We start from the raw sequence: 20,729 nt of genomic DNA, 5'->3' as shown, positions 1-20,729 counted from the left end.
TACATCAAATATGAACTAAAATTCGCCAACGGCTAAACAAGTGCTAGTTAGCTACAACAGAGATATATATTAAAGTTATCCTGACGCAGGTACTGTTGGAATCGCGACGACTTTCTGACGCCGGTTTATCAGCTCAAACAGGGTTTAACGGTTAACATCAAACTGTGTTAAGTTAGCGATAACATAAAGAGATTACTGCACTGGAAGTACAATTCTCAAATACCCTCACCGTGTTTGACATCACCATCACAGCTTTGAAGTGATTTTGGACTTCTTGTAGTCCAAATCTAAAACCTGTATTAATATACATTAAAAAAAAACACATAATCATCTGTTGTAGCTAACTAGCACTAGCTTGCTTAGCTGCTGGCTAGCTTAGCTGTTGGCTAGCTTTAGCTAACTCTGTGTGTATTCTCAATTAAACCAAGTTGCTGATTGAGTTAAAGTTGTTTAAATAAATAATGTTAATCTAAATATCTGATGACATTAGACCTGTCCAGTAGTCCAACATATTAAGTTACGAGTCTACAGCATTTCAGAGATATCTTTTTTGCGTGGTGGACTTCCAGCTTGCAGATCTTGACGCTGCTGAAATTTTGTTGCATCCCTCCGATTAACTTTGGATATTTCTTGACCTTGTAGTTGTTATAAAGGAGAAGTCAGGAGGTCACCAAACAACAGTAGGAATATTCACATTCACATTAAGAGTTTCACACTGGAGGTCCAGAGTTTAAACTACAGTAAACGGACTCGCGGGTGTTTATTTGCTGGTCACAGATCTGTAGTGGAGTGTCAATAGTCCTTTAAAAATCATTTCAAAGCGTAAACTAATTCTCAAATCTCATCTACAGATTTGAAATTTAACTTATTTGATTAAATTCTCATCACACACACATTAAGTAATTGATTTGGTCCCTCAGTTTATTATGTTTCGCCGTGTCTAATTCCTCATATTTTAATTTTATTTCTGACCTCAACATCAAAATAAAACCACCTAATGTGAAGTCAAGGGTTTTATATTTTCATTGTGGCATAAAATGATCAAATATAAAAAAGGTGCTCACCATGTACTGAAAGTCCCTTTTTATGATGGCAGCTGTTAAAACACCACAGCAGGACGTGACTACTTGCTGGTTTTTAGGGTTTTGTGGTTGATATTTTGCCACATTCGCTGTGCTGTCACATTTATCACTCTCCTCCTCGAGTGTGGTGACTTGGCAGCTTCAGCTCTGACGTTCTTCCCATCTAACATGAAAGCAGCGTCATTCAATAGGTTTCTTCATACCGGTTTCACCCTTGTTTCCCATTTCCCCTCTTTCCCTCCATCTGTCTGTTTCCATCTCATTATTTATTCAGTCTCTTCCCTTTCCTCTGTTCCCTCATCTCTCCTCTTCTCTCCTCTTCTCTCTCTCTTTCACATTTCTGGCTGATGTCTCTCAGTCAGTCTTGGTGGTTTTGTGTCTCCAGGGGTAAATCAGCTCGCCGACAAACAGTTTCTTGACGAGCGCGGCCCACGAGTCTTTGGGGTAGCAGCTGTACGTCGGGGTGCGGTACGTCTGAATCACTGTGTTGCCTTTAAGGGGGTTAATCTGAGGAAGAATACACCAAAAACAGCTTGATAATATGAAAAAATGACTAATAAGAAGACAGAAATGAAATCCTTACATCATTTGCATGCAAAAAATAGTTAATTAGTGTACAATTTTCAAGCAAAAATGCCAAAAATCTCTGGTTCCAGCTTCTGAAATGTGAATATGTGATGATTTTCTAGTATTTTATGATTATAAGTTGAATATATTTGGGTTCTGGACTGCTGGTCGGACTTTCTGACACTTTATGAACCAAATTAGAACTGTAACAATAAGTTGATATTTAACATGAATATTTCCTGTTTTTAATACCTTTCTATGATAGTAAACTGAATATTTTTGGGGTTTGGACTGTTGGTCAGTCGATCACTTTTGGCTCTGAGAAAACGTGACGTCTTACCTCCATCAGCAGGTGAAGGGCCGTCCCCGGCTCCTCACACAGCACCCTGAACTTTACACCTTCTGTAAAGTACGACACACACCACAGAATAAGACCAACTGATGTTCATCAAGTCATACATCCATCGACAAAATGAGAACGTTTATGTAAATTCCTGTCAAGAGACTTTAAAGCGTCTGTAATCGATATTGTTTATAACAGTCTGATGTGTCAGTGTGTAATGTGTTGGTTGTGGCTCGTAGTGATGAACCTACAGAGAATTATCAGAGACTCTGCAGCTCCTCTCGGCTTTACAGAGCTTTATAGTGAGTTTCAGCTCATTGTTTATCTGTCCAGCTGCAACTTTACTGTTTTGGTTCACTCTCAGTGCTTTCATAGCGTCGTTTTCAGAGAAAAAGCTCTAAAAAGCCGCTGTACACTACCTGCTCAGCAGCAAACGGCAAACAGACACAGTTAGCTGTAGACTAGCTGCTGAATATAGTGGAGCATTTAGCATCTAAAGAGCCAGATATTTCCCTCAGGAGTTGGTAGAGAGTAAACAGAAGCTAAAAGAGAGTGAATACTGGACTTACATTCACCAGGTGGACAGAAACACGACTCCACATGAATGATAATGTTCAACATATCAACTTAAAAGCTGATGATATGTCAAGAGTTGTGTTTCTGCTCTCAGTTATTGCAGGTTTAAGAACCTGCAGATACTTTACATCATCCTGTCTGTGAAGTCATTGCTTCAGGTGTGCACATATACACATCTTTCCTCCTTAAAAAAGCAAAAATGAAGCAGCACGGTTGGTAAAACAGCTCATCTAGACCGTACGGAGGACCTGAGCTGATTCAGATTTAAATAAACTTGAATGGATGATAAAGACGATGTACCTGCTAGTCTGTAGGGCCGGAAGATGCGGAGGCCGAAAGCGAACAGAGGGAAGGAGTTGATGAAATCCACACTGAGGTGGAGGACGCCCTGGAACAGCACAACCACCAGCCGCAACTACACAACACACACACACACACACACACACACACACACACACATATACAGGGGTCAGAAACAAACCTGTCTTACTGGAAATGATTTAAATTGTTGAGCATTTTGTTAAAAACTGGGACCAGTCAGTGTTATGGATTTTTTTTTTAAAAAAACAGACGACTTCCAATCTAATTATCTATTATTTAGACATGAGCTGTTGTCCAATTACATCAAGTGAAGAAATCCAAGCACATGTTTCATGATTTAAAGCGACGCTCCACCCAGAATCTATTTATAACTATCAAACACACCCTGCGCTGATTTAAAAATAGCAGCTGCTTTCAGCTCCAATTCGTCAGGTAGAGTTGGTTCAAATAGTGACAAGTTGTCACGATGGACAAAGTTTAAATATCAAAACCATCCACAGCATCATATCAAACCAGTCCTGCTGCATAGTCTGTGTCTCCTTTTGTGCATCTTCCACCTTTGATGTCATTTTTAGTGGATAAAGGAGGTTTGGTAGCAGCTGACTTATCATGTTGATCAAAGAGAAACATGTCGACGTTAATTCAACAGCTGCGTCGATGCTTGTAGCCGTGTTGTTTTTTTTTGGGACATTTTGTTGTAGACAGTTTTCCGTCTCTCTGGTAGAGAAAAAAGGTGACGTCTTCGTTCTTAATCCTGCCTGATTAGAAATGGGAGGCTGTGATTGGCTCGTTTGTTTTTTTGGGAACAGGGAAACAGCTGTCAGTGTGTTGGCGTGGTTTCCACTCCTTTCCACCTCGTCACACTAAACGGAACATGTTACTGGTGTTGACCTGAATTTAAGGCTGCCGCTAACTAGTTCTAAAATTTCAATTTATCACATTATTGTTTTATCCTGAAAAAAGTCAGAAAACAGTCAAATAAATCCTTTATAGTTTCTTAGAGCTCAAGACGGTATCTTCAAATGTCCAAAGATCTTCAGTTTATAATCACTTATGATGAAGAAAAGCAGCAAATCCTCACAGTTAAGAGGCTGAAACAATCAAATGTTTGTCATTTTTGCTTGAATTTTTCAACCAGTCAATCAATCGCATTGTAAACAATAAAGACTAATAAACAAATATTACACATGGAAGATGTTCTGTGTTGTCTCAGTTCACTGCTGTCTGATTAACACTGAACATCACAGCTGCTGCCTCGTTTATCTGCTCAATGGACGAAAATTGTCGTCGTAATAATTTGAATTATATCAGCAACTGAACACAAAATTATGACATTTTATCACTACTGAATTCTTATGGTTGAAACATCAAACATTATTCCAGTATATAATTATTTTAAATTAGTAAATTCACACATTCACATTGTTTTTCCTTGTTGACCCATTTAGTCGGATCTGAATGTTGAATTTTAGTGTCTGAATTTAAAGCTATAATCTGTAATTATTCCACATTAAAATGTCTAAAAACAACTAGACCTATGTTATATATGTTGTTGAGTTGTGTACTTATCTGTATCTGTCATCTAATCAAAGTAACGGACCGTTACATTTGGTCGCATGTCAATGGCGTCATACCTCCTCTACCAAAGAGTAAACACGCACAAGATGCATACGGCGGCGCTGTGTTTGTCCGCTACAATGGCGTCTACCAAAGAGTAACTTACACACATACAAGATAATACATCGGCGTTGTGGTTGTTCCACACAAACTGTTATAAAATGACTTTTATTCAGTTTTAAGCCACATTTTCATGATAAATTTAGGTGGTTTTTAACCATATCTTTTAGCCGGAAGAAGGATTTTAGTCATTGGACGTCTGGATCTTAAGTTATCAGAGAAATAAACTGGGCAAACGTTAGCAGCAGCTCGGCTAACAGCCCCTCCAGGAAGTCCGGTGGTCGCCGAACATCGTCGGAGAAATATTGATTTTTTTTAGGTGAAACAGCTTTAATTAGTATTTTAACGATTTTAATCTGCGTGTACGTGTGTTTTTGGAGAGGAGGAGACCTCTGCGGATAATTCGGCTCCCGGTAGAAACCGACCGAACGTCTGGATCTAAAGTTATAAGAGAAATAAACCGAACAAGTGTTAGCAGCAGCTCGGCTAACAGCCCGTACCGGACGTCCGGTGGTCGCCGTCCATCGTCGAAGAAACACTGATTTTTTAGGTGAAACAGTTTTATTCAGTGTTTTTACCTGTAATCTCCGGGTCCGTTTGTTCTGGAGAGGAGGAGACCTCTGCCGGTAAAAACATCCCGAATGATGAACACCCGAGTAATCCTATCCCGGTGAAGCTGATTATTTAACAACGAAGACAACAACTCCCATGATCCCTTGCTACTTCACACCGTCATCACACTCCGTCTTTTGTTATTGTTTTGATTGAGACCCCTAGCGGCTGAAATTATATATTGTGCGTTTAAAAACGTATTGCAACATGCAGCTTTTAAATATTAAACAACAGAATTTTCTATCAGAGTTTTTGAACCTTAAAATAGATTCAGAAAGATGGTTTTCAAAGTCAAATATTTCAGTGGTTTTAAACTCCATATGTAACAAATGAAGCTAACGAGCTAACGAGACATATCTGAATGACTGATATACTGGAGATGAGGGTGATTCGGAGGTCTGGAACCAGACTGGAGCTGCAAATGGTTTGAGAAGCTTCTTCTAACATGTAAACTGGTCACTGTTGGAAGTCGTTGTTGTAACTGAGACGTGTGAGTCTCACCAGAGTGAAAACCAGGTAGTAGAGCGCTGTGGTGGGCAGCAGGAACAGCAGGATGGTGAACAGCAGAGTCCCGATGAAGAGCTGAAGAACGACAAACACAAACAAACTCACAGTAAACTGAGAAGATGATGATGATGATGATGATGATGATGATGATGATGATGATGATGATGATGATGGTGTGTGTGTGTGTGTGTGTGTGTGTGTGTGTGTGTGTGTGTGTGTGTGTGTGTGTGTGTGTGTGTGTTACCTGGTCCAGGTCGTAGGAGCAGGAGTCGACTCTCTGCCGGAGAACGTTCCACTTCTTCCCTCTGAAGAGCCTCCAGAGAGACGAGAGGCCGTAGATCTTCAGACAGTACAGCCTGACGGAGACACACAGAGCCGATCACGTCCTCATGAACTAATACAGCCGATCAATAAACCTTATCAGATTCACCGTTGGTGTAAAGAGACGATGAAAGGATGAAGGAGAAGCTACGTCTTCAGAAGTGAGAGAGAAGGTCAAATATTATAATAAAGAGTTCAGTGACCTAAAGGGACGATCAGACTGTTAATATTGATCATCATTTGGGCTGAATCATATTGATTTCATTCATCTGTCAATTATGTTTTGATTAATCATTTAATCTTTAAAAAGTCTTCAAAGTCTCAAAGATATTTAATTTAAAACAATATAAAAACAGAGAAAAGCAACAAATCCTCACATTTAAGAAGCTGGAATAAAACAACTGAAACATTAATCAATTAATATTAATTTAACTCGACTAATCAATTGATTATTACAGCACTAGTTTAACTAGTGCGGATTATAAATGATGGTTTCCAGTACAGAACTCTAACTTCATCAGCTCTTACAATATAGATTCAATATACAATATAATACACTGATTATATAATATATGAATATTTATACCAACTGATGATACTTTAAAGTTGCTCATCAAACTATTTTGTCTTTTTTTAATTTAATTTGACGGATTTTAAGAGGGATTTTATCATCTTTAAAAGGTTTATTGGAGTCAGTAAAAGGTTAAAATATATGTAATATAACTCATACTGTTAATTCTCTATTACATAAAGGAGACTCGGATATAGAACAGATACAAACTGCATATCAGTCTATAAAACATAACGAACCAAACTGAACTATCATCACGTCTGATATAACTGGACTTTCTGTCTCTCTTTCATAAGCAGTTGACTGAACACTAGTGTGCTTCAGTTCACACAAACACATTATTTGATATATTTTATGTCTTTGCTTCATTTATGCTGCCGACTTTATGTTTGATATTTGATCCTTTAGTTGCTGGTTTGCTTATTTTTGTTGCGTTGAGTTTCCTTCTATAAACCTCTGGAGGGGTTGTTTTTTTTTTCTACGTCTCACCTGCACAAATTGCTTCTTCTCTTTTGTTGTTGTGTTTCTGCTGCTTTGTTTTATCATGCAAATAAATAAATAAATAAATAAATAAATAAATAAATAAAGTATCTGGCAGATACATGCGCTCCCTCTTTTTCCTTGTAAATTCCTTGAAGAAATGGAGAAAACACACATATTCTAGTGAGGACACGCACACACACACACATCACCGTTATTACATACCTGTGTGTTATTTATCATATTCAGCATGTTAACGTTTGCTAATTAGCACTAAACACATAGTTACTGTAGTTCTGCAGGTTATTTGCTCATAAAGCAAACTTTTAGACAAATGAAAAAACATGAACGTCTGAACAGAACTTCCTGTCAATCCATCATGAAGATATTTCAGTCTGACTGAAACCGTCATCTCTAGAGTCATGTTGCTGCTGCTGCAAACAAATATCAGCGTCAGTTTTTAAAAACATGTAAATGTAACATCCTCCGTAATCTAAACCTGCCTACAGACAAGCAGAGAAGCTTTTCAAAGAGCCTGGATGCTTCTTCTTCTTCATCTTCTTCTTCTTCTTCTTCTTCGCCCTCCTGCTGTGAGTTGTGATCGCAGCAGGAGATATTTTTAGATGCGGGCATACAGATTTAATAAGTCACTCTGACAAAAGCTTCTCAAACTCCAGCATAAATATGTAACAAGGAAAGTGGGTAATATTTCATTATGCGCCACAGGCGAGGGAGCCGAGCTATCTTTAGAGCAAATGCATAATTTAGTCAAATCTCTCTCTTTCCTCCAGGACTATTATCAGAGTATACAGGCCTCCGTCGCAGCGCCGCAGATCTACATCTGTTCATCCTGCCGGCGGGAACCTCAACAGCTTCCATTTCATCTGCTTTAGAGAGCTGTTGATTTATTTTATGGTCGTTTTCTAATATTTTCAGTCTTCAATCTTTTACTATGTGTCTGGAATAATCCCACAGAGCAGAGACAAGCTGTGTGTGACCAGACTGAAGGAAACAAGCACTAAATTATGTTTTACAATCATCTGACTGTTACGCAACAGTGACGTAAAACAAAACTACCTGCTCGGCAAGACGAGACCGTTGTTGTGTAAGTTATAATAAAAAAAAAAAACACAGAGTCATAATGGTTTGTGCTGCTTCCTCTCGGGGGGAATAAACAGCGCAGCTACTTTTACTGGATGAATGACTTCATATGTGTTTTTAGAGGGTTTTGCTGCTGCTGTCGTTTATTATTTGGCTGAATTTTTCCTGAAGTCTGTTTTCTATTTTCAGCCTTTAAACAGAGAAGTGAATGTTTTAATGAAAGAGTTTTTACTGTGTTTCTTTTATATCTTTATACGTCTTAATGAACTTAACATAACATGACATAACATTACATTCATGCTTTTGACTGATCCAGTATAATTATTTCTGTTATATTTAAAACCTCTGCATGAAGACACAGATCAAATTATGGCAGCAACCAACGATTATTTCCATTATTGATTAATCTGTTGATTATTTTCCTCAATTAATGTGATTTGTTGTTTTTTTTTTGTTTGTTATTTTAAATTTGATTTGATAGAGACGATGCTATTCAACATAGATCCGATACAGAACAGAGAGTTTATAGCTAATTGCTAATTTTCAACTCTTGTCCCTAGTTGAGCTTTACATACATATACAGTGTAATTAAAAAAAATATATATATATAAAAACCACAGTGCACTACAATAAAATACACGTACTGAATTATATTGATTGTGATGAACAGTACAATACAATTAACTAAACATACGTACAGCTGTGGTTTGCTGTATGCAGAAGGCTGATCGGTGTTTATGGTATTTTACAGTTGCTGTTCACCGTGCTGCTGGTTACTCTGGTACTGTCTTGTCTCTGGATATATCTAAACTATTGATACATTTGAAAACTAATTTAAGAAAACAATAATGAGCAGTAGATTGTGTTTTTTCAGTATGTGACAGTGATGCAGTGATTATTTTTAGTGTCTGATTGTATCAGGATGTGATGGTGATGCTTGAGTTTGGTCCATAAAATGTCAGAAAATGCTGAAAATGTCGATCACTGTTTCTCAGACGCAACCTTACATCAAAGATATTCAGTTTACTGTCATAAAGGACTAAAGAAACCAGAAAATATTCACATTCTGAGAAGCTGGAATCAGAGAATTTTACTGTTTTTTCTTTAAAAAATACTCAAAACGGTTAATAGATCATTAAAATAGTTGGCATCTAATCGATTAATCAACTAATCGTTGCAGCTTTAATTGAATTGAAGGTTGCTGTACTGAGTGAAGAGCTGCAGCAATGTGCTTTGTGTTTAAGCTAATAAACATGGATGTAAATAATGCAGGATTTAAAATATTATTTAAAAAAATCTGCTTTGCAAATGTTTTTATGAGGAAAGAAACTGATTCAACACTTCAAGGATTCACTGAATGAGTTTTGGTAACAGTCAGTGTGAACATAATATAAACAACTACTGTCACATGTTGTCACCTGAAGATGTGTCCTTATGTCTTCAGTGACCTCTTGACCTCTGACATCAGGCCAATATGTCCAAACTCAAAAACTGATCAACGGAGCTCATTCATGCTACTGGATGATCATTTCCCATTTTAGACACTCGGAGCAGACGAGATGTTGGGAAAGTTGGGAGAAAGTCGCCCCCTGCAGGTTGTCAAGAGTAACGTCTCCTCTACTGGTCTCACACAGACACTCTGTTTATAATGAAGTCATATTAATATCTGTTCATTACTGTTCACATGTATCTATTTTATACGAGACCATCTGTGCAGCTGCATCTCCTCAGACGTCACATTAACCAGAAGAGGAACTGGGTTTTACAAAAATCAGAAAAGTTATTGCTTTAACAATAAACTTTTATGATTAATATGAAACTCAACTATCCTCCACCAGCGTCCATGATACCCATCAAATCAAACAACGACCAGAAACAACTCAAGAACACATCAAACTAAACGTCTATATATTATCTTTAAAAAGTCTTTTAAACGTGATCGGTGCTCCTTTCATCGTCACAATGATATTTTACATTTTATTCTTAACTAAAAGCTTTTTAAACATAAAAATTCCTCTCAGCTCACGTTTCACTTTCTCTCATTTGAAACAACTTTGTCAACCAGATCTTTACATTTTAGTCCTTTTCAATTTAAAAGCATTAATTAATCAATAAAAAACACAATATATTAATATAATCCATCAATTAATAAATAAAAGCCAGTCGATAAATAGCAATTAAAACCTTAAAATTAACTAGAAAATATATGAAACGAGTCCTTACAGTCAGAATCTCAGGAACCAATCAGACGTCATTAAAATGTTTCACACCTGTGAGCACAAAGAGCTTCTGACTCCTTCATCTCGGCATCTTTAAGCATCAATCATCTCACTATTTAGACTGAAAACACCAAATAGACGGCGACCTTCAGTCAAACCAGTTATAGAAACAACATTTTTTAATAAGCTCATTAATCATGTTTCTGTCGTTAGCAGTGATGTCATCACACCAACATACAACAGCATCACACAACAAAACTCTGATGGATTCATTTAAAAGCTTCTTATTGACCTCGAAGGACATAAAACAACCTGGATTAACATTCAGTTTCATATCAGTATGAACTCCCAGATATTTTATCTGCTGATCAGTAATGAGAATTGATCTCTGTCTCATTTCTCTGAGGTCAGTTAGTGAGCTCGTTAATTAAAAGCTTCGTCTGCAAATTAAGTTTTAAAATCCATCAGTGATGCAGCCTGACAGAGTTTCTAATTCACAGCTGTGTTTCTCTTTCCTGCTGCCGTGATGAACACGAGGTCTCACCTGGCGCCGTACACGTAGAAGCAGTAGATGTGGAAGGTGAGCAGAGCCACCATGTCAGAGAGCAGCGAGAGGGCAAAGGTCAGGCCGAAGCAGGCGGACAGGCCTCCGTACCAGAGGATCCCCTCGATGAAGGGAGACATCAGGTGGATGTAACCTGCACGGGAAGACGTGAGGATTTACACACGTGGTTGGTGTGTGTGTGTGTACGTGTGCGTGTGTGTGCACGTGTGTGCGTGCGTGTGTGTGTGCGTGCGTGCGTGTGTGTGCGTTTGTCCGTGTGTGTGTGCGTGTGTGCGAGTGCGTGTGCGCGTGCGTGTGTGCGTGTGTGTGCGTTCGTGTGTGCGTGTGTGTGTGTGTGTGTGTAACTCACTGATCCAGAGGTGGATGTGATAGAGGAAGAAGCGGCCCAGGACCTGGTCCAGAGCCCGGTTCATCTTCAGGCCTGCAGGAGCTCCCATCAGCCACTGCAGCAGCTCGTCCAGCTCTTTCGCCACATGCTGCGGAAGATCCACAAGAGATGAACGACACCACAGAAGAAACCTGAACGCATCGTCTCACTGAATCATTCACTTCCTTCTCTGATCTATTAGCAGCACGAATGTCAACAACAACAACAATAAATAAATAAAACAGGTTTCTGTTCAGATTGATGAGCTATTGATTGATTATTGATTGAAGAAAACAGAACAACAATCACAAAAACATACGTAGAGAATGAAAAATAAAACTGACTCCACTTAAATTATTTACTAAAGCTGAACAGTAACTTGTTAATTAATTATATACCATCTTTTGTTTGGGAATAAGTATAATTGCAAATATTTTTTTTTTAGACTCATTATCTCAAGACTGTTATTTAAATTACGGCTGAAACTAATCGTTATTTTTTTATTGATTAATCTGCCTTTATTTTGTCTATAAAGTCTCAGATAATAGTTAAAAATGCCCGTGATGACTCCTCATAGCGACGCCTTCAAATGTTTGATCCAAAACCCCAAAATATTCAGTTTACTATCATGTAAAACAAAGAAAAAACATCTTTAGTCTTTACATCTGAGAAGCTGACAGTCACAGATTCATTTTTCGTAGATCAGCTAATCAACTAATCATCTAAATATCTCATTATCTTAAGTTATGAATTGTAGTTTTGAGGCTTTCGTGTTTATTTTTTGTCGTGCTGAAATGATTCATTGATTAGTTGATAGAAGCAAAAATGTCAAATATTATCTGGTTCCAGCTGTTTTTCTTTGTCATATATGAGTGAACTGAATATTTTAAAGGTTTTATAATATTAGTCAGACAAAAAAAAGCTACTTTAAGACATTATTGTTGCTTCTCAGGAAGAATAAATGCTGTTTTTTTTTTTACATTTTATAAACTAAATGATTAATCGAGAAAATATTCAGCAGATAAGTTGATGATATCTGTAGATCATTGTCCTGAGTGATTTAACCATCTTCTTATCTGTTGTTTGTTTGTTCAGTGTTGCCATAATTGATCGATCATGTGTTATTGATCGTATTCACACTCACATCAGCTGCAGGCACCAGAGTGTTGGCCAGCATGGTGATGTGATTGTCTCTGTAAAGCCACGAGATGAGCAACATGCCAAGAGCCACGTCCACCAGGAACGACACCAGGATGTTGGCTTTCCTACACGGACGGACAGAAAGAACACCGAGGTCGTAAAAGAGGAGCATCAGGTTTACAGTGAATAAACCTGCACCAACAATCCAAACTGTTCTCACACATGAAACTGCTGAATCTTGTTTATCAGGATAAATTCTGATTTCTGTGGATGTTCTTGTTCTTCAGACGATTATTCTAAATGCTTCTAGTGACCTCTGACCTTTCAACTGGCGCCATCATCTGGACAAAACTTGTAAAAATCAAACAGGCGGATTGAGGTGAAACTAACTGAGCACATTCAAGCTTTAATTTAGCAACATCATCAGGTCAAAATGTTTATACAGGATGTTCTCAACCTGCCTTAAAGCTCCAAGTAGTAGTAGTAGAAGAAGAAGTAGAAGAAGAAGTAGAAGAAGAAGAAGTAGAAGAAGAAGAAGTAGAAGAAGTAGAAGTAGAAGAAGTAGAAGAAGTAGAAGAAGAAGTAGAGGAAGAAGAAGTAGAAGAAGAAGAAGAAGAAGAAGTAGAAGAAGTAGAAGTAGAAGAAGAAGTAGAAGTAGAAGAAGAAGAAGTAGAGGAAGAAGAAGTAGAAGAAGTAGAAGAAGAAGAAGTAGAAGTAGAAGAAGAAGAAGTAGAGGAAGAAGAAGTAGAAGAAGTAGAAGAAGAAGAAGTAGAAGAAGAAGAAGAAGTAGAAGTAGAAGAAGAAGAAGTAGAGGAAGAAGAAGTAGAAGAAGTAGAAGAAGAAGAAGAAGAAGAAGTAGAAGTAGAAGAAGAAGAAGTAGAGGAAGAAGAAGTAGAAGTAGAAGAAGAAGAAGAAGAAGAAGTAGAAGAAGAAGAAGTAGAAGTAGAAGAAGAAGTAGAAGGAGAAGAAGAAGTAGAAGTAGAAGAAGAAGAAGAAGAAGAAGAAGAAGTAGAAGAAGAAGAAGTAGAAGAAGAAGAAGAAGTAGAAGAAGAAGTAGAAGAAGAAGTAGAAGGAGAAAAAGTAGAAGGAGAAGAAGAAGTAGAAGTAGAAGTAGAAGAAGAAGAAGAAGAAGAAGTAGAAGAAGAAGAAGAAGAAGAAGAAGAAGTAGAAGAAGGAGAAGTAGAAGAAGAAGTAGAAGAAGAAGTAGAAGAAGAGGAAGAAGTAGAAGAAGTAGAACTAGAAGAAGAAGAAGAAGAAGAAGAAGAAGAATCATCATCATCATCATCATCATCATCATCATCATCATCATCATCATCATCATCCCAGACTCTCACCTCATGAACTGCGTGTGTCCCGCCGCTGCTTTCGGAGAACTGAGCGTCCTCATGTGTTCGGTCCTGTAGCTGAGCTGGACACATGTGGACAGTTTAGAGGACAGGAAGCGCAGCGGGTAAAGACTGAAGATCCTGAGGAAGAAACAGAACAACGACGGTGAGGATCAGAGCCGCGACTAACGATTCTTTAACCATTAATCTTTATTATTTGGTTCATAAAATGTCAGAAAACGGTGAAAAATGTCGAGCACAGTAACCTAAAATGACTTGTTTTGTCCACAACTCAAAGATATTCAGTTTACTGTCATGGAGGACTAAAGACATTTTTCTTTAGAAAGACATTTTTTAGTGTCTAACTTCATGTCAAAGCTTCTTCACGTTTTTATTTCTGTCACAGCTGCTCTGATGGATTCATGTTTTCTAACAGTTTCATCTCCTCTAATACGACTGCTGACACTGATTAATGTTTCTGCTGGTTTCTTCTTTTTGGGAATATTTTCGTGAATGAAACTCGTCCAGAACAAGTCGTCTTATATGAACATTTTTAGGGGCGTCGATGATGCTGATGATGAAATCTGAGGAAGGTTCAGCTGCTCGTGAACAGGTGACCTTCATCAGGCTGAAACCTGAGATCCATGACAAGTTTAAGAGAGTAAGATAAGAACTTAATGAGTTCAAAGACACTCCCAAACTTTAAAATTACAAATGTAGTATAAAAGAAAGGATTCCTGATGAAGGTCCACGACTGAAACTCTTTATTTCTAATAAACTCACTGCTGAAACTTGTTCTTTTGCACGTTTCCCTGAAATAAAACTTTAGAATTTATAATACTAAATTGCATTAAAATACTGTATTGATTCAGCAAAATCTGCGTGTTGAGCTTCTTCCTCCTCACCGGATGTTACAGATCCAGGTCCAGATGGAGAGCAGCCAGCTGATGAGCAGGCAGAGCGGTACCGACGCCTGTTTCAGCAGCTCCACGATGATGCTGGCCTCGCGACCCTCCGACTGCCAGTGAGTCGACTTCAGCGGCCCGTCGTCGTACTTGTCCATGAAGAACAGAGGCTCGCTCCGGGCCACCGTCTGGAACATCTGGACCAGCGGAGAGAGGAGGGGGAAGCATGTTAGGGAATACGTAACATCTTCCTCTCGTCCGGTCACATCCTGTCTGCGGCGTCTGGAAACAAGCTGCATCGTGTTTGAATCGTTTAAAAGGAGACTCTCTGTACCTGTCTCAGCTCAGACGGAGGATCAGCTTGAGGGTCGGGGACGCCGTTCTGGATGGGATGAAGCTGCGACAGCATCACCTTCCTCTGCTCGTAGTGGACGAAGATCACCTTCTCCTCCTCCTCCTCCTCTTCCTTCTTCTCTTCTCCCTCACCTGCAGCCTCACCGTCACCTTCCTCATCCTTCTTTTTTGACTCCCGCTGAGCTGCTCTTCCACCTGGACAAAACAAATCAGCTTCTGATTGACTTATTTTTTTAGAAAATCCTGCTGGGTTATAATTTTATACCAAATAAAAGGTAACAGATGAAAAGAAAACACATTGTTCAAGTGTTTAAATTAAACTGATGCTTGTAAAGTTGGAAAAGTCTCAGATCTTACTCGGGTCCCGGTCGAGGACCTGGCAGGTGAAGCCCGTCTTTCCCATCTCACGGCTGATCTGGAGCCAGCGTTCCTGGGGGAAGATGGTGCTGAGGTCCCTGAGGAAGCTCTCCATGCCCTCCTGACCCTCTTTGGGCAAACTCCAAGAACCCAACACCGACAGCTCCACCTTACTCTGAGCCTGCATCTGGGGGAAGAAGACGGAGGAAGATGAAGGAGGAAGAGACACTGATAAAGAGTTTTTAAGCCTTAAAGAAGTTGAAAAACATTCGTGCAGCAGACAAAATATTTTTTCATCTAGACTGGATTTTCACTGCATCACAGGATGATATTTCAATAAAGTAATAATGTACATGAGCAGCATTTCCTTATTAATGGCAGAAATGACACCTTCACTGTATAAGAGTCCTTAAACTTGATGTCCAGGTGAAAACACTGCTGTAAGTGTTTATTAGTGAGTTCTTCACTGTGTTCATTGTTGATTTAATAATAACTCTGCTGGAGTCTTGATATCACGACTTCAACTGGTTCAGTTCTGTGCTTCTTCTTCCTGTTTTTTCGGGATAGTTTTGTTCAAAACAGACATGCTGGCTGTTGCAGTGGTGTTTTGCGTTCCCACTCAGACACGACCTTGTCTGTCTTCGGATGGGTTTGAATAAGATATTGTAGTGACTTGATTTCGACAAAACAAAAAACAACCTAAACCACAGTGAGGAGATACGTAACTGACGCGTCGTCATGCAGCGGCTCCATGTAGTAAATCAAACATCTGTGGACTTGTGCTTCAGATGTATTTATTTACCAACAGTGTACCAATAAATATACACACACTTACACCAATAACTTGCATGAAAACAAACAAAAAAAGGCTTATAGATTAGCCTCTAAACGTCTCTCAGTAAGCAGCACACCTGAGGAGTAATTACCTCTTCTTCTTCTACATATGCATTTCCATATGCTGCTGTTCAATACGCCACCTACTGCGGCAACCAGGAAGTGACCTTAACACACACATAGATACAAATGGCTCTAACAGATAATTTACTTTATCAACCTGCGTTCTAAACAACCTCACTGACTGAGGCGACTATCGAGAGGCTGAGTGATGACAGCTGAGGTGACGGGACTGCGGTTCAGGTCAGGTTGTGGTTAGATTTTGTTCCCGGTCTGGATCAAACTGTTATTCAGTCCGTCTGTTGAATATGTTTGATGTCAATGGTTCAGAGAGTCTTTACGGGTTCTGGAAAAACCTTCAGAACAGCAGTAAGTGTTGTTAAACTGTATTATCTGGTGTTTATTTATTCAGAAAATCTTCTCACTCTGTGACTCAAATAAACATTTGTGTTATCAGTCCATCTATATTTTTGTCATCCTGTTTGTTTATACTGCACTACTTCAGTAATTTTGTCATTTTTTTCTCTTCTGTTCACACATCTATTTCCTGTCTGTCCGTCCTGGGAGAGAGATCCTTCCTCTGTTGATCTTCCTGAGTTTTCCTCCATTTTTTCCCTGTTAAAGTTGTTTTAGGGAGTTTTTCCTTATTCAGATCGAGGGTCTCGTGATTTGTGATATTGAGCCGTACAAATAAAACCTGACTTGCCTTTAATACACGAGTAGAGCTGCAACGATCAGTCGATTAATCTGCAGCTATTTTGATAATCAATTCATCATTTTCAATCATTTTTTTAAGAAATAATGTCCAAATTCTCTGATTCCAGCTTCTTAAATGTGAATATTTTCTGGTTTCTTTATTCCTTTATGTCAATAAACTGAATATCTTTGGTTTGTAGACAAAACATGACATTTGAAGACGTCATCTTGGGTTTTGGGAAACACTGATTGATATTTTCTGACATTTATTATTTTTAGAACTTTAACTCTAACCAGACCTGAGAGAAGACAGAGAGGTCTCCCCGCTGCTGCACTGACCTGCTGGATGTACTGTTTGACCTGACCCGGGATGAACGGGTAGTGGATGACCGTCAGCACCACGGCCGAGTCGTGGCCGGCGATCCAGCGGCCCACCAGCAGCCCGCTGTCCGCCCGGTTACAGCACTGCGGGAAGAAGACTTTCAGCACCATGACGTCCGCCGCAGCTCAGCGTCCAGCAGCTCTGATGATCTGAGACAGACGAGGAAGAAAAACACATCACTAATATATAGTTTCATGTTTAAAAAAAAGGTTCAGGAATTTCATAATAATAACAGCTGCTCTCCGTTTTATATCATTATAAACTGAATATCTTTGAGTTTTGGACTGTTGGTCGGACAAAATAAAATATTTGAAAACATTATATTGGGTTTTGAGAAATTATTGGACAGTTTTTCATCACTTTTTGAGATTTTATAGACTAGTCCTGCATGAAAAATCCTACTACAGTAAAAGTACATAAGTATTATGAGCTTGATGTAGTTAAAGTATTGTAGTAAAAGTACATAAGTATTATGAGCTTGATGTAGTTAAAGTATTGCAGTAAAAGTACATAAGTATTATGAGCTTGATGTAGTATAAGTATTGCAGTAAAAGTACATAAGTATTATGAGCTTGATGTAGTTAAAGTATTGCAGTAAAAGTACATAAGTATTATGAGCTTGATGTAGTTAAAGTATTGCAGTAAAAGTACATAAGTATTATGAGCTTGATGTAGTTAAAGTATTGCAGTAAAAGTACATAAGTATTATGAGCTTGATGTAGTTAAAGTATTGCAGTAAAAGTACATAAGTATTATGAGCTTGATGTAGTTAAAGTATTGCAGTAAAAGTAGTGGTTTGGTCCCTCTGACTGATATATTATTATATATGACATCATTAGATTATTAATAGTGAAGCATCAGTGTTAGAGCAGCATGTTACTGTTGTAGCTGCTGGAGGTGGAGCTAGTTTACACTACTTTATATACAGTTAGCTAATTTAGTCCAGTGGTTCCCAACCTAGGGGTTGGGCCCCTCCAAAGGGTCAGCAGATAAATCTGAGGGGTCGTGAGATGATTAATGGGAGAGGAAAGAAGAAAAAACAAAGTTCTGATACACAAATCTGTTTTCAGTTTCTGGACTTTTTCTCTAATCTTTGATTTTTGCTGAAATATTGGATCATTTGAACATTTATTGAAATGAAAGCATGTGAGAAGTTTAGAGGGAAAAATCACTATTTGGTGGAGCTGTTAACAACTCATAGACATGTGAAATGTGACCCCGACTACACACTGCTTTTTGTAAGACGTCAAAAGCCAAAAAGGTTGGAAACCACTGGTTTCATCTTTAACAATGTGTTGTATTTTAAAAGCTTGTTATATTATCCATTGTGTCAAATCTTCATCTGAAAAGTAATTAAAGCTGTCAAATAAATGTAGTGGAGTAGAAAGTACAATATTTCCCTCTGACATGTAGTGGGGTTGGAGTATAAAGCAGCAGACGTTTGTCCTTCTTTTTGTCCTTCAAATATTGAGTTTGTTGTGGCAACAAACCGCCTGCAGCTGAACTAACATTGATTTCAGCGGTTATAATGTCAGTTTGCCAGCTGGAACAGAAAGTAGGTTAACTGCTGTGTTGGTTAAGTTAACGAGAAACAGACGAATATTACTAACTTATGTATTTACTTAACATTTTTATGAAACGTTATAAAGAGTTTAAGCTGGTTTATTTTGTCCTCAAATGACAGATTTGTGCTCCAAGTTCACAAAAATCCATCAATCAAAAGTGTGACAAATCTAATCTGGTCGTCGGACTGAAGCTGCGTCAAACAGCAAAGAGTCACAAACACTCAACGCCAATATAAACACAAAATAAACACATTATTTACCTTCTTTACCACGAACACAAGCTTTCACCTTCCATCTGAAACCAAGTGCGCTTAGCTGTTAGCTATGAAGGCAGCGGCGCCATGTTTTTTGTTGACAGTCCCTTGCTTTAAACGGTCCGGTGAGAAACAAGCATTTAATGTGTTCCTATACGTGATTATTATTATTATTATTTTAAAATAATCGGAGGCCTTATCTCATAATTATGACTCACTATCTCAAAATTAGGAGAAAAGATTATATTACAAACAAACAAAATAAAAACCCAGGACAATTATACAGGAGGTAATACATTAGCACAATATACCTTTTATGAATTCATAAATAATCAGAACAGGCGTTTTCTCTCATTTAAAATAATAAATACTGAGACGTAGCCTTAATAATTTTACATGTTTTTTGTTCTTGTTTGCTACACTTTTACGTGGATTTAATAAAGTATATAAGTAATTTACTAAATCAATCTTAAACAAAATTAATTGTATGAATATGGTATTTGCCCATAATTATAATGAGATATATTAGATGGCAGTATGCTATCATGTCTGATTTGATGCAGGTATGACTGGTTTACTGTATTATAAGAACTCTTAATACTTCTTAATATTATTATCTTAATATGTCCACAGTCTACACAGCAAACTGTTAAACTGCTCTTATCAATACTGACATTACAATTATTTGTAGTTTATTATTAGGATATCGCACTAATAATGAATTATACTGATATTAAAACTGTATGTTAGTTCATAAATTTTAAATTCACAGGTTCATAATTTTTTCCTTGGACAGTGTTTCCCTGTTGAGCTGCAGGTGGAAGTATAGTAACAAAAAGAGGAACTTTGGCACTAAAAAGACTGTAACGTTGAAAGATATCTACTTGATTTGACTCATTTGGACGCTGAAGCTTCATATTAGCTTCAGATAAACTTTTAAATACATTTTTTGCACAGAAGGAGGACTGTGGATTTTGTCCTCCATCACTTACATTGTAAGTGCATTATGAAGGGATCTTCTAATGGTCAGTATGAACAGGAGGAATGATTACAGCAAGAAGAACATGTTACAGTTGTTGTTTGAAGACACACTTGAAAAATGATGAACCTGTCCTTTAAAGTCTTTTTACATCTTATGTAAAGTCTTTTTTCTTCTGAGGCTGCAACACAAACAACTTGATATTCCACACAGACATTAATCCACTTATCATTTAAATAGACCTGTTGTACAACTGATATGTATAAATGACCAAATCTGTCACTGAAATAATAATAATAATAATAATAATAATAATAATAATAATAATAATAATAATAATAATAATAATAATCATCATAATCATCATAATCACAATAACATGTTGTTTGTACTTTGTTGTGTAGTTTGGTGTTGTAATGTATGTGTGTGTATTGTTGAGTCTTGTGAGGTTTCATATGTATTTTAAAAGCTCATCTAAGGACGAGCTTTGCAAACCAGTTTAGTCTATAATTGTTGTGTTATGTGGTGTAAGTTTAGACTGTATAATTGTCTCTATATAAATAAACATG

At 37.8% G+C, this 20,729-nt stretch overlaps 1 protein-coding gene across 2 annotated transcripts; it reads right to left on the bottom strand.

The window, feature by feature from the left end:
* Window positions 1–1,068: 1,068 nt before the first annotated feature.
* pigq (phosphatidylinositol glycan anchor biosynthesis, class Q) lies at window positions 1,069–19,294 on the bottom strand. Of its 2 annotated transcripts, XM_042393303.1 has the most exons (15): window positions 19,188–19,294; window positions 17,320–17,511; window positions 15,391–15,577; window positions 15,014–15,228; window positions 14,680–14,876; window positions 13,784–13,915; window positions 12,454–12,574; window positions 11,292–11,418; window positions 10,922–11,075; window positions 7,067–7,106; window positions 5,930–6,041; window positions 5,680–5,760; window positions 2,869–2,983; window positions 1,990–2,051; window positions 1,503–1,589 (listed from the first exon to the last, which is right to left on the bottom strand). In XM_042393303.1, the coding sequence occupies exons 2-14, from the start codon at window positions 17,470–17,472 to the stop codon at window positions 2,024–2,026; spliced, it is 1,662 nt and encodes a 553-aa protein (XP_042249237.1). In that variant the 5' UTR covers window positions 17,473–17,511; window positions 19,188–19,294; the 3' UTR covers window positions 1,503–1,589; window positions 1,990–2,023. The 2 variants fall into 2 exon arrangements, with proteins under 2 accessions (XP_042249236.1, XP_042249237.1); XM_042393302.1 differs by lacking the exon at window positions 7,067–7,106 and having other exon boundaries at window positions 1,069–1,589.
* Between the last annotated feature and the right edge of the window lie 1,435 nt (window positions 19,295–20,729).

Source organism: Thunnus maccoyii, chromosome 18, assembly GCF_910596095.1.
Source record: "Thunnus maccoyii chromosome 18, fThuMac1.1, whole genome shotgun sequence".
Classification (NCBI taxonomy): Eukaryota; Metazoa; Chordata; class Actinopteri; order Scombriformes; family Scombridae; genus Thunnus; species Thunnus maccoyii.
The sequence above is the reverse complement of the archived record's forward strand: the minus strand, read 5'-3'. Positions and strand labels throughout refer to the sequence as shown.

Excerpts from the sequence above, each read along its gene's own strand:
- pigq (XM_042393302.1), bottom strand. The coding sequence starts at position 17,472 with ATGGTGCTGAAAGTCTTCTTCCCGCAGTGCTGTAACCGGGCGGACAGC. Across the intron at positions 5,761-5,929 it reads GCTCCTACGACCTGGACCAG|CTCTTCATCGGGACTCTGCT; the intron begins GTAACACACACA and ends GTCGTTCTTCAG. Across the intron at positions 1,590-1,989 it reads CCCTTCACCTGCTGATGGAG|ATTAACCCCCTTAAAGGCAA; the intron begins GTAAGACGTCAC and ends ATTCTTCCTCAG.